General features: G+C 35.9%; 1 protein-coding gene across 1 annotated transcript; it reads left to right on the plus strand.

Moving 5' to 3' along the window:
* LOC105157338 (phospholipase D beta 1) lies at window positions 5499–11641 on the plus strand. Its single transcript, XM_011073740.2, has 10 exons — window positions 5499–7394; window positions 7736–7849; window positions 8242–8436; window positions 8760–9008; window positions 9076–9144; window positions 9234–9381; window positions 9550–9698; window positions 10164–10337; window positions 10451–10648; window positions 11197–11641. The coding sequence occupies exons 1-10, from the start codon at window positions 6432–6434 to the stop codon at window positions 11488–11490; spliced, it is 2553 nt and encodes an 850-aa protein (XP_011072042.1). The 5' UTR covers window positions 5499–6431; the 3' UTR covers window positions 11491–11641.

Consider the following 13546-nt stretch of genomic DNA (forward strand, 5'->3'; position numbering starts at 1 on the left):
GTCATACCAAGGGGTGTACCCTTGGTGTTTTCAGACATTCGATATAATATAAAAAAGGAGAATAAAATATTCATACGAGGCTATAGTAATAAAATGAAAGAGATGCATAAACTTAAAATGAGAAGACCTCTTTCGGTTCAAGTCTCCAACCTGGAATCGTACACTCCAACATCCCTACGTAGGAATCATCTAAAGCAAAGTCCATACCACACTAGTACGAAGAGACCATGATCCTTTTGCTATAAGAGATCAAAGCCAAACCATCACTAAGAGAGTAAAATGGGGGGCAGTCGAATTGAAGAGAGGAGTGGAGAGGAGTATGTGTTCTCTACACCACTCACTATGTGTTATTGTATATTGTTTAATTATTTCCTAAATAATTATACGCAATTCATATATATATATACCTCGTATAGATAAGTCAAAATATTTTTAGATATATTTCACTCATCTATAAGGTAATCCTGCGTCTAATATGGTATGATCCAATCATGCCATATGAAGAGGGTTCTAATTATGGGCAAACTTTCACTTTCCAAAAGTGCAATTTCTTGGTGAAATCCAATTTAATAAAAATTCAATTAAATTGGGCCCAATATATATTTAATCCAATTAAATGCATAAGCCTAAGACATCTTAATTAATTCATAAATTCAATTTACTAATCAATTAAGACGAGCCCAATTAATTCAATCTTGGAGTATCCATCCAGTGGATCACCGCACGTGTAAATAATCAAATTATTTACACTTTACGGTATTAATTTCAAGTTAATTCCTTATTCTTCCTCGGTGATTTGTGTGTGACTCTTTAGGTTCACCTTTCAGCTAGGTTCAAGTGTCCACTAGTGCTGATTAATTAAATTCACCATCTAGCAACGGGTCCATGGCACTAGAGACTAGGTGAATATCCGTGTGAACATTTAGGCTCCCGATTTCATACGGGTACGGTCATTTCGTCTACCCCTAGCCTTAGTCTAAGGCATGGAATTTGGTATCGATTCTCATTCTAAACTAAGCGTTTATGCTTTAATACTTGAGACCGTGTTACGCTTAATTGTTCAATATAGGAACCTCTCTTTTCTGTTCAACCAACTACTGTGGCCACAGGTTCATAAGGCATGAATGCGTCTCTATGTGTATAGGAGATACATTGTTATATATTAATAGGGGAAGAATCCTCTTCTTGGAACCCATAGTCCTCACTATACATTCTGACTGCACTGGACAAGGCTTATAATTATCATATCTGTGACACAATTACCTCTCACACAGATCTAAGATATAGCCATCATGTGCATGTGACTGCTATGGTTCCTCAAGTCTGAGGATTACTCCTGTACTATCTGAGCCGAGAATTCAAGTCATACCGACCAAGCCTCCAAGGCTTTTATATGGCAGTCCCCACCAGTCAATTTAGTCTATTCGTACCTAGCCAATCAACCCACTAAGATCGTAGAGACGTCCCACGTCTGTCGTCAATGAAATACGGCACTCATCAAATGAATGCAACTATTGGTGCAAGTCTCCATAGGACACTCAATGCCCGATCTCGAGGTTCTCGACTTGGAACGTTTCAAACCAACCCCCTTAGCAGTTGATTTAAAGCGTGGTCCAACTGTACGGTTGTCTAAATGGTTTGTGGGCATCTATTGTAATGTTAAAGCGATGCTTAACATAATTGGTAAGCACAATGAACACATATACGAAAGATGAATACTTACCATACTCATTGGAGCAATATTACTTGAATAAAAATTATTTGAATAATTCTCAAAATCGTCAATCCAATTGACTTTTTGGTCACCTATTCCAACACTTTTATATTATGTTTGTTAATTTTTGATTGAATTAATTTAGTTGTTTACTAATCTATAAATTTATTAAATACTTCTTAATCAAGTATAGTAACATGATCAATAGAGAAATTAAACTTGAACTGAAATTATTTAATTTACTTTTCTTTTTTGGATGAAAATGAATAGTTAATTACTTCTATTAACTAATTTAATTACTTATTAACTGATAATGGAGAATCATTTCTTCCTTCTCTTAGTTGGTGGGTTACTTAAATTAATTTATTTATTAATTAATGATTAATCAATTAATGTATTTTCATCATTTCGTTGAAGCTAATTAATTTAAATAGCTATTTTTAATCTTGATTGGCTAATTTGATATCGTGTTAATTGACTTAATTATTTGATTAATACTTTATTGGACAAATCTTTTTTTAGTAATGATTTTTTATTAGCTAGAATATTGTTCAAAATAATAGTTATTCAATGAAATGCATAATTATTTATCTGTTCACTCAATTGGATTATAATAATCAAAAAGCTGGGAGACGTACAGTTTCGTCGTAATTCTTTTTAAGTTGATAAACATGACTAATTATCTAGTTAAAAGAATATAAGCACTTAAATTTCATAATAATATTTGATAAACTGATTAAATTTAGTTCAGATATTATATAAGAGATGATCCCTTGAACTGGCCCAGTTGTAAATTAGAGCTAGCTAATAGACTTTATTGTGAGTGATATTTAAAATTATTTTGTTATTTGTAAAATTGGAGGGATATTATATACTATTGTGCATTTTATATACATGTATCAAAGTGGTCTTCTCTTGCTACGAACTTGAGGAAAATATTTCTTGAAATCGTTCATTGATAAGCGAAAATGTTTGTCTGTTTTGATTTGAATGGGCCTTCGGAACTCTATAGAGCTAAATGCTACAACGTGATTATTTTTTTTCGTCATGTGGTATTCTGGTATTTGTCATAAACTTTCATTGGGAGTCACCTCTAGAGTTCATATGAGTGTCAAAAAAATCCCATTTATCTTGATATTGTTCAGCTCGTCGTAATATTGGATATGCATGTGGTTTTTAAATGGTCTATTTTCTATTTCATCGTTTGACTGACTTTGTGGATTTAATCATATGGTTCTTGCTAAACGATCAACGGGCTCGGAGTTGGACGGTTAGTAGGGCACGCTGGGATAGCATTGGGCTGCCAGTGGAGGCTTCACCGTTCAGTTCCCACTTGGGTATCCTTTCACTTGCAAGCTGGAGGTTGTTTATGTGTAATTGGCGCCACCATGTATCTAGGCTGGCCAATTCTATGTAGTCGTAGGGTCGCTCCCTGCTTGGAGGATAAGGCAATAAATGGTCTTTGAGGAGACATAAGATGGTGAGCATAAGATTCGGTTCTTGTCTGATATAGTTTTCACAAGTTCGATTGTTATTGTTGTCAGTCAATATGATGTGTTTTAAGTATTCTGATTGAGTTTTCTATTATTAATTATTTTCTTCTACGTGAACCCACTCATGGACTCATGAAACTTTTACTTATATAATTAAATTTCATCCTCCAGATACAGGTGATAAATTGATCAAATCAGGAGTTTGCTGACCTAAGAAAGAGATCAATGTGATAGGAAGAAGACAGAATGGTTAAACTCATAGTTGCTCTGGTTATCAGGTTTTAATTTGGTGAATAGAAACTGTTTTGAGGATTTTGATTAAGTCATGTTTCGAGAATAGGGCTTACAGTAAGAGTCCTACTTTTTGAGTCGTAAAAGCTTTTAATAAAATATTTATAATAATTCTAAGGGAAATTATGATTTTAGGATTGTAAGTATTTCTAATCATTCTTCAATTTAATTGACATGTATATTTGTTGGAAATTTGAATGCTACTATGTTTAATTTCAATCCCTTTCCTTAGATTTAGCACCTCATATATACTCTCGTATTCAAATAAAATAATGTTGACTATCTGAAATCAATGAGGTATGTATAACCACGTTAGCATGGAAAAACATGGTTGTGATTGCTTGTATATAGTTCCACGTTAGACTTGAGCTTTCAATATCCCGATTTATTTCGACTTAAATGCTATAAATTTGAAAAAATGATACTTGAATTCGGGTATTTTTTTAGTGAAGTCAATGCTTCAATCTTCTATCAAAATTGGGTTGTGTTTCATGGATTTCGTACCCCAATCATGAACTAAACATTGAAATTTGATGACATCTACGATGAACATCTTAATTTTTGTCTTAAATATTACATATTTCGTTGAATTTTCCTAGAGAGGGTTTTGAAATTTCTTTAGTGCTCATTACCTTGTATTTTCACTTGATTTCTTGTGTTTTTTACTGTCTTTTTTTAAAAAAATAAAAAAAATGATTCAATCAATTCGTCAATATACTAAGAATAATTAACAATAAATTACAATAACTCTCGATTCATTCAATACATCGATACGATTGTAAATAAATTATAATAAACTCACATAAAGTGAGACAAATGTTGGGACTCGAACTCATAATTTCGAACCTATTCATGAGACTCCAATCTTCTTGTGTGTTTTTTGGTTGAAAAATACCACTATTTATATATAGTTGTAGAATTAGAATTTATTATATTTATTTGATGAAATGACGCGATTTTAGTTCACCTTTCATGATTTGTTTAATATTTATTTTCTAATTTTACAATATATGATTTAATTGTCAAATTAAAATTGAACTTTTCAAAGGGAAAGAAAAAGAAATTAAGGACTAAAACGTTGTTTGACTGAACTTATAAACTTGTCAAAAAATCTTATAAGATGTTCAAAATTTTGTAAGCTCAAATAAATTATTATTTTTTATTTAAAGAACTTATAAGATTTCAAAATAAAATATTTAATACGATTTTATAAGCTCCTCCATAAAAATAAAATCAATCAGTATTTTCTTATAATATCTTTTAACCGTTTTAATTTTAATATCTTAAGAGACAAAACACCCTTATTATTTATTATTATTCACTTTTACTCTTCATATAATTGATATTTTGGGCCAAGTCGAAAAAAATATTACATTATTTAAAATTCTAACAATCTAGTAGTTTTTTTTGCTCATTATTACGATATAATGAGCTTATTATGATAAAACAACCTAATTGTTTCTAAATTCTAACATTTTATTTATTCAAGCACTTTAAAGTTTTATTTTTTAAAATAAAATTTAACATACTGCAACTCTTTAAAACATTTTATAAGTGTCAATGAGGCGTAACTTAATTGGTGAAGTTAATGTCCAGTATTGAGGGCATTAATTTACAGTCGTATTAGGTGTTGGTTGGTTATTTATACACATTTAATATTAATCATTGACGTATATTAATTATTGAAATTTATGATGTAATTGTAACCGACTAACTCAAAAAAAAAATCTTATAAATAATGTAAACTTATAAAATATTTCAAATAAGTTTAACCAAACATCCTCTAATTTTTGACAAGTACTAATCTTGATGGGTTGAGATTTGAATAGCTTGAAAAAATGAGGGGACCAAAATATAATTATCAAAGAACTTGGGGCTAAAATACAACAACCAGATTTTAGCTTGTAGAGCGACGCCCCTCAACAGCCTCTTCCTGAGTAGCCGGCAGACTTTTCTCGCTGCTGTCATTTTCTTGCCCGCGCTATCATTGTCTTCGCTGGCGAACAAACCGAGAAGGATTAGAACACAGAGAAAATGTATCGAGTGGCGCTTCCGCCACTTGCTAGATTCTCTGCTCTGTGTGCTTACCCACCTGGTTGCTTCGCGGAATCTGCCTCCTACCTATCAAGAAAAATTACTTGCTTGAATATTTTTATATTTGTGGGCTGGCTGTAGAACGTTTTCCTGTTTTTACACTGATGACAAGAAGGAAAAAGAAACTTTTGATTGGTCTTTATGGGTGTCTATTCTATTGGTGCCATCACTTCTTGAATATCCCACCAATTGGCTGGCTTGAAAAATTTAATGAGATCGCATTGCTGATATTTCTTACCAAGTCAACCCATCTCTTTTCATTGACTTCTACTCCCTCTTCCCCCGTCCTACTTTGTGTATTAAACCCAATTATCAAAGAAGAAATTTCTTGTGAAAGACTGCTAACCAGTTTCACAGTTCCATTTTTGTTTTTTTTTATTTTAAAAGTCTGAGCTACAAGAATTGGAGTTTGTTTCTGGTTCAGATTGGTACCTGGGTAGTTTTGGGTTCCATTTCTCAAGTTCTTTTGAGAACTTCTGGATGGTCCTTTGGCTTCTTTGAAGACTTGTTTTTGATCCTTGATCTGTTCTTGTTTCTACCTTTCGTTTCGTTCTCTAGTTTCCAGCAGTTTGAGCATAAACTAGATACATTGTATTCTTTGTTTTTTCTCTTGTTGACTTTACTGTGATTATCAGAGAGCATTCTTTGTATAGTTATTGATATTACAGATTAATTTAGACATTGAATCTTGAAATATTTAATTACTGTTATTTGTCCGATTTGTTAGCTTTCCTGACCTTTCTGTGTCGTTCCCTCTTTGGTGCTAAATTATCCCGTTTCAAGATAAGAAAAAGTCTCTTTTTAAGATTTCTAGTGTGAGGTAACAAGGAAACAGGAAGATGGCTCACTTAACTTACTCTGATTCAATGTCTGGGGGCTCTCAGCACGGTCAAGGTGTGCAATTTGTGCCATTCAAGACTGCTGCAGGGTCACTCAGGGTGTTGTTGTTGCATGGAAATTTGGATATTTGGGTGAAGGCAGCCAGGAATCTTCCGAATATGGATTTATTCCACAAGAGTTTAGGTGATATGTTTGGGAGATTGTCTGGGAAGTTTATGAGTAAAGTGGAAGGAAACACGCCTACCAAGATAACAAGTGATCCTTATGTCACTATTACGGTGTCTGATGCCGTTGTTGGTAGGACTTTCGTGATAAGTAACAGTGAGAACCCTGTTTGGAACCAGCATTTTCACGTTCCAGTGGCTCATTATGGTGCAGAAGTGCATTTTGTGGTAAAAGACAGTGATATTGTGGGATCTCAGATTATGGGGGCTGTTGGAATCCCAGTCGAGCAACTAATCTCAGGTGCAAGAATTGAGGGTACTTATCCGATAATTGGTGCAAATGGGAAGCAATGCAACCCAGGGGCTGAGTTGAGCCTTTCAATTCAATATATACCAATGGATAGGGTGCCCCTTTATCACGGTGGGGTGGGAGGCGACCTTTCTTATCAAGGTGTACCTGGTACCTATTTCCCTCTTCGGAGAGGAGGAACAGTCACACTTTATCAAGACGCCCATGCCGACGATGATTTGCTTCCAAAATTGTGGCTGGCTAATGGCAGACTGTATCAACATGGACACTGTTGGCGTGATATTTATGATGCGATATCTCAGGCTCGTCGCCTAATTTATATCACAGGGTGGTCTGTTTACCACTTAGTTCAACTTGTCAGGGATGATCCTAATGTAACAAATAGTACATTAGGTGAGCTTTTGAAGGTGAAATCCCAGGAAGGTGTACGGGTGCTGCTCCTAGTATGGGATGATCCTACTTCCACAAGCATATTGGGGTATAAGACTGTAAGAACCATCTTGCCATTCTTGTATGGTGTTTCATTGTTTTTTCCAATTAAAATTGATGAAAGTATGAGGGAATTTAGTTGCAATGGTCAATGACTTTGAGTTCAAATAAGAGCTAGCCACTTCAGTTTAGTTTGCCTCTAATCTGCACGACTGCTAGGACCCAACGAAGGAAATCCCGAATATCAGTTGTGATCATAACTGCCTTCTCTTGTTTACTCGATATCTTTGCAATGTCACTTTTAGCTGCAAATGTCTTAATCAGCAGCTATAGCCTTTTCCCGGATGAACTATGGTGAAAATCTTTACCTGAACATTTTCCTACTTCATATAACATTCAGGAAGGCGTAATGAATACAAGTGACGAAGAAACACGGCGTTATTTCAAGCATTCATCTGTCCAGGTGCTGCTGTGTCCACGGAGTGCTAAGAAAGGTAGCTGGGCCAAAAAGCAGGTTGGATTCATAACCTTCTCCTTAGAGAAAACCTGATACAATAATTTCTTTCTGAAAAGGGTACCTCAATTTCACAACTTGAACGCCTCGATGTGCTTCAGAATGGTAATGAATCGTGGGAAATCAGAAGGGCATTTTTTAACTGTAAACATCACAGTTTGGAATATAATTATCGGTACTTTATGTTAGAAAAGTGATTCTACTGTCAAAAAAAATCACTATAAGGGGATCTAATTCCCTTGAAAAAGCTAGAAGGTGGATTCTTATATGTGTGCATCAGGATTTCATTTTACATGAGGATGTCTGTAGCCTGTCTACTTCTTCTTTCTTAATCTTCAATGTTATTTTCTTGGATTCAGTTAACAGTCACTTAATTGTTCCTTTGTCCTCAGGAAACTGGAACAATCTATACTCATCATCAGAAAAGTGTGATAGTAGATGCTGATGCAGGTAACTATAGGAGAAAGATCATAGCATTTGTTGGGGGCCTTGATCTGTGCAAGGGAAGATATGATACCCAAAAGCACCCAATTTTTAGAACATTGCAAACTGTTCACAAAGATGACTATCATAATCCTAATTTCACGGTAATTCTTTTATGAAGTTTTTTAGTTTGTTTTTCTGGCATATGATCTATTTCTCTCTCATGTGCATTGTTTTGTTATCATTTCTGTGTATGGAGTCTCACAATAAATAATAAGTTTGTCGCTAATAACATGTGACATCTAGAAGAATTCAATGACACGAGTAGTGGAGCGTTGTGAACCCATCATATTGTCAAAGAATGTAAGACATTGATAATAAACAGGAAAAGTGGAACTTTTCAAATGTAGGAAATAAACTCGATGCTGCATTCTCTTTTTATCTTTCTATCTTTATCTCTTCTTGAATATATCTTCAACTGAATCAGGGGCCTGCTGTTGGTTGTCCACGAGAGCCATGGCATGATTTACACTGTAAAATTGATGGTCCAGCTGCATACGATGTCTTGACCAATTTCGAAGAGCGTTGGTTGAAGGCCTCAAAGCGCCACGGCCTTCAGAAAATGAAAGCTTCTTATGATGATTCCTTACTCAAGCTTGAAAGAATCGCTGATGTATTGGGGATAGCTGAGGCTGCCAACCAGACACAAGGTGATCCAGAGGGTTGGCATGTTCAGGTATGAAAGAAATCTTGTTCTAAAACTTTTGCTTCTATTTCGGGGCTAAATTTAATGCACAATGTAGGTTTTTCGTTCAATTGACTCAAACTCAGTTAAAGGCTTCCCCAAGGATCCAAAAGAAGCTCCAAACAGGGTAAATATCTATTTTTCCTCTTAGATCTTAAGACAGGTTTCAATACTCTGATCCTTGTGAAACTTAATAACTTCGCTGCATTATAACAGAACCTGGTATGTGGGAAGAACATACTGATTGACATGAGCATACATACTGCTTATGTGAAGGCTATCCGATCAGCTCAACATTTCATTTACATCGAGAACCAGTACTTCCTTGGGTCATCATTCAATTGGGCTAATTATAAGGACTTGGGTGAGGAGACTCAGATGTCTTTGGCACTGTAAAAAAGAGACAATTGCAGTATCTAATAACTAGCTACTTTATTTAATCAATTAAAAAGAATAAGAATTACTTTGCTGTGGCTTTGAGGGGCACATTTTCATTTCTCCTCGACATAAGTAATCGCTTTCTTGTTGTCAGGTGCAAACAATTTAATCCCTATGGAAATTGCTCTCAAGGTTGCTAATAAAATCAGAGCAAGGGAAAGGTTTTCTGTTTACATTATCATTCCAATGTGGCCAGAGGGAGTTCCTACCAGTACTCCCACTCAGAGAATCCTGTTTTGGCAGGTAGATTTTACACCCTCTTTTAAGGATTGTACTTCCTCTATTCATTTCATGCAAGATAACGTCTGTATCAGCCCCCTTAGAAAGAAATAGTGATCAGGAAACGAAACTGCAAATTTTGCATATTACTTCCCTTAATCAAGACTGCTGCTGTTAATCCAAAACAATAAGAAAGCAACAAGAGCTATTACATCTTTGTGTGGCATTTTCGAGTTCATTAAGCATGCTCCTCCAAAGGTTCATAAAAACATTAACGTCGCAACTTCATGTAATGCTACGGTAAGTAGGAAACTGAGATATTTCTTGGGTCGCCATCTCATTAATCTGATCAATATTGTAGGATGTTTCTTTCCATTGGGGTAAGCAAGTAGCTTTTAGTAATCACAATGATGAAAAATTCAAATTCTTGCTTATGCTGCAGTATGCTTCTCTTCTTGTAAGCACTACTAAGATTCTGCATGTCTGCAGTATAATACAATGCAAATGATGTACGAGACTATCTACAAGGCTTTAGAAGAGATGGGGCTAGAGAAAGAGTATGAACCGCAGGATTATTTGAATTTCTTCTGCCTTGGGAATCGTGAGGCTGAAGACAGTGGCGGCAAGCCCATCACAAAAGGCTCGGATGGAAATACCCCACAAGTACTTTCTCTTGAACCTTAACTAGTTCTTATGATTTGACGTTCGTGTGCTCCATGTTGACCTTGCTTTTTCAACATGTTCTTAACTTTTGAATATGTGGTGTCACAATCCAGGCGCTCACTCGGAAAAACCGGCGGTTCATGATCTATGTTCACTCAAAGGGAATGATAGTGGACGATGAATATGTGATATTAGGCTCCGCTAACATCAACCAACGCTCTCTAGAAGGAACCAGAGACACTGAAATTGCTATGGGTGCATATCAGCCTCATTATACATGGACAAACAGACATGGAAATCCACATGGGCAGGTAAAGACTTACCATTTTAGCTTTGACAAGTTGCTTCGATCTAATAACTAAGTAATGCTTACTTGACATTTTACATACTCGAACTGCTAACTCGGACAAAAATGAGTAGATAGTTCCCTCAGTTGTCAGAAATGCAAGGGACATGTTTGTCATAGTAAATTCCAAACATATTCTATATAGGTGTTATTTTCTGTTATTTTCCAATTAATGCATAGAGATGGAAAGAGATTATTCTGTGAATAATGCATCAAAACAGGCATCCTAGATAAAACTTTTCCCCTGTATTTATGTCTATGGTCGAGTTGATCTGGTCCTAATGCAGCTATACATCAAGTTGTAGACCTCATTTGAGGATGTATGGTGTTACATTTTACCCAAGTAGATATTGGAAAACGAACATACACAAAATATTTATAACTTGTACTCTTCTCTGAGATTGTCTTGGTTGCTGGGAGCTTAGTGTATTATGGATTTACTTGAAATTCTCTACTGACGTCAACTGGAGGTAACTACATTCCATATCTAACTATGTAGTTTCTTGGCTGTAGATCTATGGATATAGAATGTCGCTTTGGGCAGAGCACACAGGCACTCTAGAGCAATGTTTTGAGCAACCAGAGAGTCTGGAGTGCATGAGACGCGTAAGATGGATGGGTGAGCAGAACTGGAAACAGTTTGCAGCAAATGAAGTAAGCGAAATGCGAGGCCACCTGCTCAAGTATCCAGTTGAAGTCGACAGAACGGGAAAGGTTAGGCCTCTTCCTGGCAGCGAGACATTTCCAGACATGGGCGGCAAGATAATCGGGACATTTACAGGCATTCAAGAGAATCTTACCATCTGATCACAGCAGATTTTGTCTGATGCCATTTTTCTAGTTCTTGGTGACTGGTTTTTTGTCCAAATTTTGATTTATGAATTGGTGATTGGGACTTTGTAATATAATTTTATGTAGCACCTCTTGATGAATGGTAGTGTGATCATTCAATGCCTCATATCTTTTGTTCCTTTTGTTAATTTCTTGATTTTTCTGCTGATTTAAATGTGTGATTCAAGAATATGCTTTTTGCAAACAAAAGCAAAGTTCGCTTCATGCTGACACATTCAAATGTGTGTAAAATATAAATAATTTATAGGGAAAATTGCAATTTTCGTCCAGTTTCTTATGGGCGGTGGCATTTCCAATCCAGGTCTTTCCCAAAATAGAATATTGGAACAGTAATTAAAAAAATTTGGCAATTTTAGGACAAATTACCCTAAATCAGCCGGAATTGTGCACGAGGGAGGCACGTGAGCTTTTCAAAGTTGCCTGAAGCTGACGTGTCCAGAGAACTGCTTATGTGTAAAAAAAGGGGGGGGGGGAATGACGTGGCATCGCTGATGTGGAAAAAAAAGCCACGTCAGCTTGCCAACGTGGATAGAATTGGAGGGAAAATAGCCAGCACGTTTGAAGCACGTGTTGCTGTCGTCTTCTCCCCTCTTTTACAGATTAGGGTAAAGAAAGAGGGGTAAATATTGAAGCCAAATACCTAAACTGTAGAGAAAGAAAAAGATTTAAAAACACGATTACTGAGTTTTAGCACGAAGGAAAGGAAATTTCACTGCGGTAAAATCAATTGTGAGAAGATGGTCGTCATTCGCGCAGACAGACATTTGAAACTGCCACCGCCTGCTTATCGTAAGTGGTTCCTCCATTTTATTTTGTTATTTTGCTTGCATTGTGCTTAGTGCTATCAGAGTATTATTTAAAGGAATTAAATTTGGTATTGTGAAAAGGGGAACATGGTCCCCTGAAGATGATTGTTCTTCGTCGTTTTGTGAGTGTATCTGTTTCTTTTTTTTCTTTTTGTATTGCTATTTTCTAAAGGGGAAATGTGGTCCCCCATGAAATTACTATTATAATATTGGTGTTGGTATGGTGTGCTGTTATTTGTATGTTGCTTAGGTTTTTTTTTATGCTCTGTTTACAGACCCTGAAACAGAATCCATAACAGTAGCTGTGTACTATGGGGGTGAACTTAGAAACATGCCTGTTGCAGCTTGCATTGGTGGGAAATTACAGAAATTTGATTATGTGAATGTGACACATATGAACAGGCAAAATCTTGAACTGTTTGCTGAAAAATGTGGGGTTTCTGGGGAAGGAATCAGGTTTTACATAATTAAAAATAATAAAAATGGTGGCTTTAAACTATTGTTCAGTGATGAAGATATACTAGAACAAGCTTTTAATCACATGCAAACTAGGGAATTTACAGTATATATCGAACATACGCCTCCAGAACCTAATGAGGTTGCTGTTGAAACTGGTCCAGTGAGGGGGAAAAAGGGTAAAACAAAAGCAAAGGGGAAGGGGAAGGGGAAGGGGAAGGGGAAGGTGATGGAGAAGAAGAAGGGAAAAACTAAAGTAGCGGATGATGATGACATAGTGTTTTTGGGAGTTGTAGGAGGAGGAAATGACATGAATGCTGAAACAAGGGGTGAGGAGGATGATGAAATTAACAATGAAACTGAGGCAGGGGGTGTGGGTATATTTGAAGAAAATGTGGAGTTTTTAGACAATGAAAATGATATAGGTATTGACAGTGGATCAAATGATGCTGAGGAAGACAACTCTGAAAATGAATCAATTGATATGGTGGCTAGTGAGAATGATCTCGATGAGCATAGACAGTCAGATGATGAGGAGAATGGGCCTAATTTTGTTGCATTCAATCCAGATCAAATGTATGATCCTGCACTTGAGTTGGGAATGATATTTAGTTCTAAGAAAGAGTTCAAAAAAGCAGTGCAATCACATGCAATAAAAAATAAGAGAACTGTGAAATTCACTAAGAATGATTCCTTCAGAGTCTATGCTGTGTGTTCTGGGGAGGGATGTGAGTGGAAAATACATGCAA

The sequence above is a fragment of the Sesamum indicum genome, linkage group LG1, assembly GCF_000512975.1.
Source record: "Sesamum indicum cultivar Zhongzhi No. 13 linkage group LG1, S_indicum_v1.0, whole genome shotgun sequence".
Classification (NCBI taxonomy): Eukaryota; Viridiplantae; Streptophyta; class Magnoliopsida; order Lamiales; family Pedaliaceae; genus Sesamum; species Sesamum indicum.

What these genes read in the sequence shown, in the direction of transcription:
- LOC105157338 (XM_011073740.2), top strand. Translation starts at nt 6,432, where the DNA reads ATGGCTCACTTAACTTACTCTGATTCAATGTCTGGGGGCTCTCAGCAC. An exon ending in GGCTAATTATAAGGACTTGG is followed by an intron (nt 9,382 to 9,549) that starts GTGAGGAGACTC and finishes TCTTGTTGTCAG; the next exon opens with GTGCAAACAATTTAATCCCT. An exon ending in ATGGAAATCCACATGGGCAG is followed by an intron (nt 10,649 to 11,196) that starts GTAAAGACTTAC and finishes TCTTGGCTGTAG; the next exon opens with ATCTATGGATATAGAATGTC.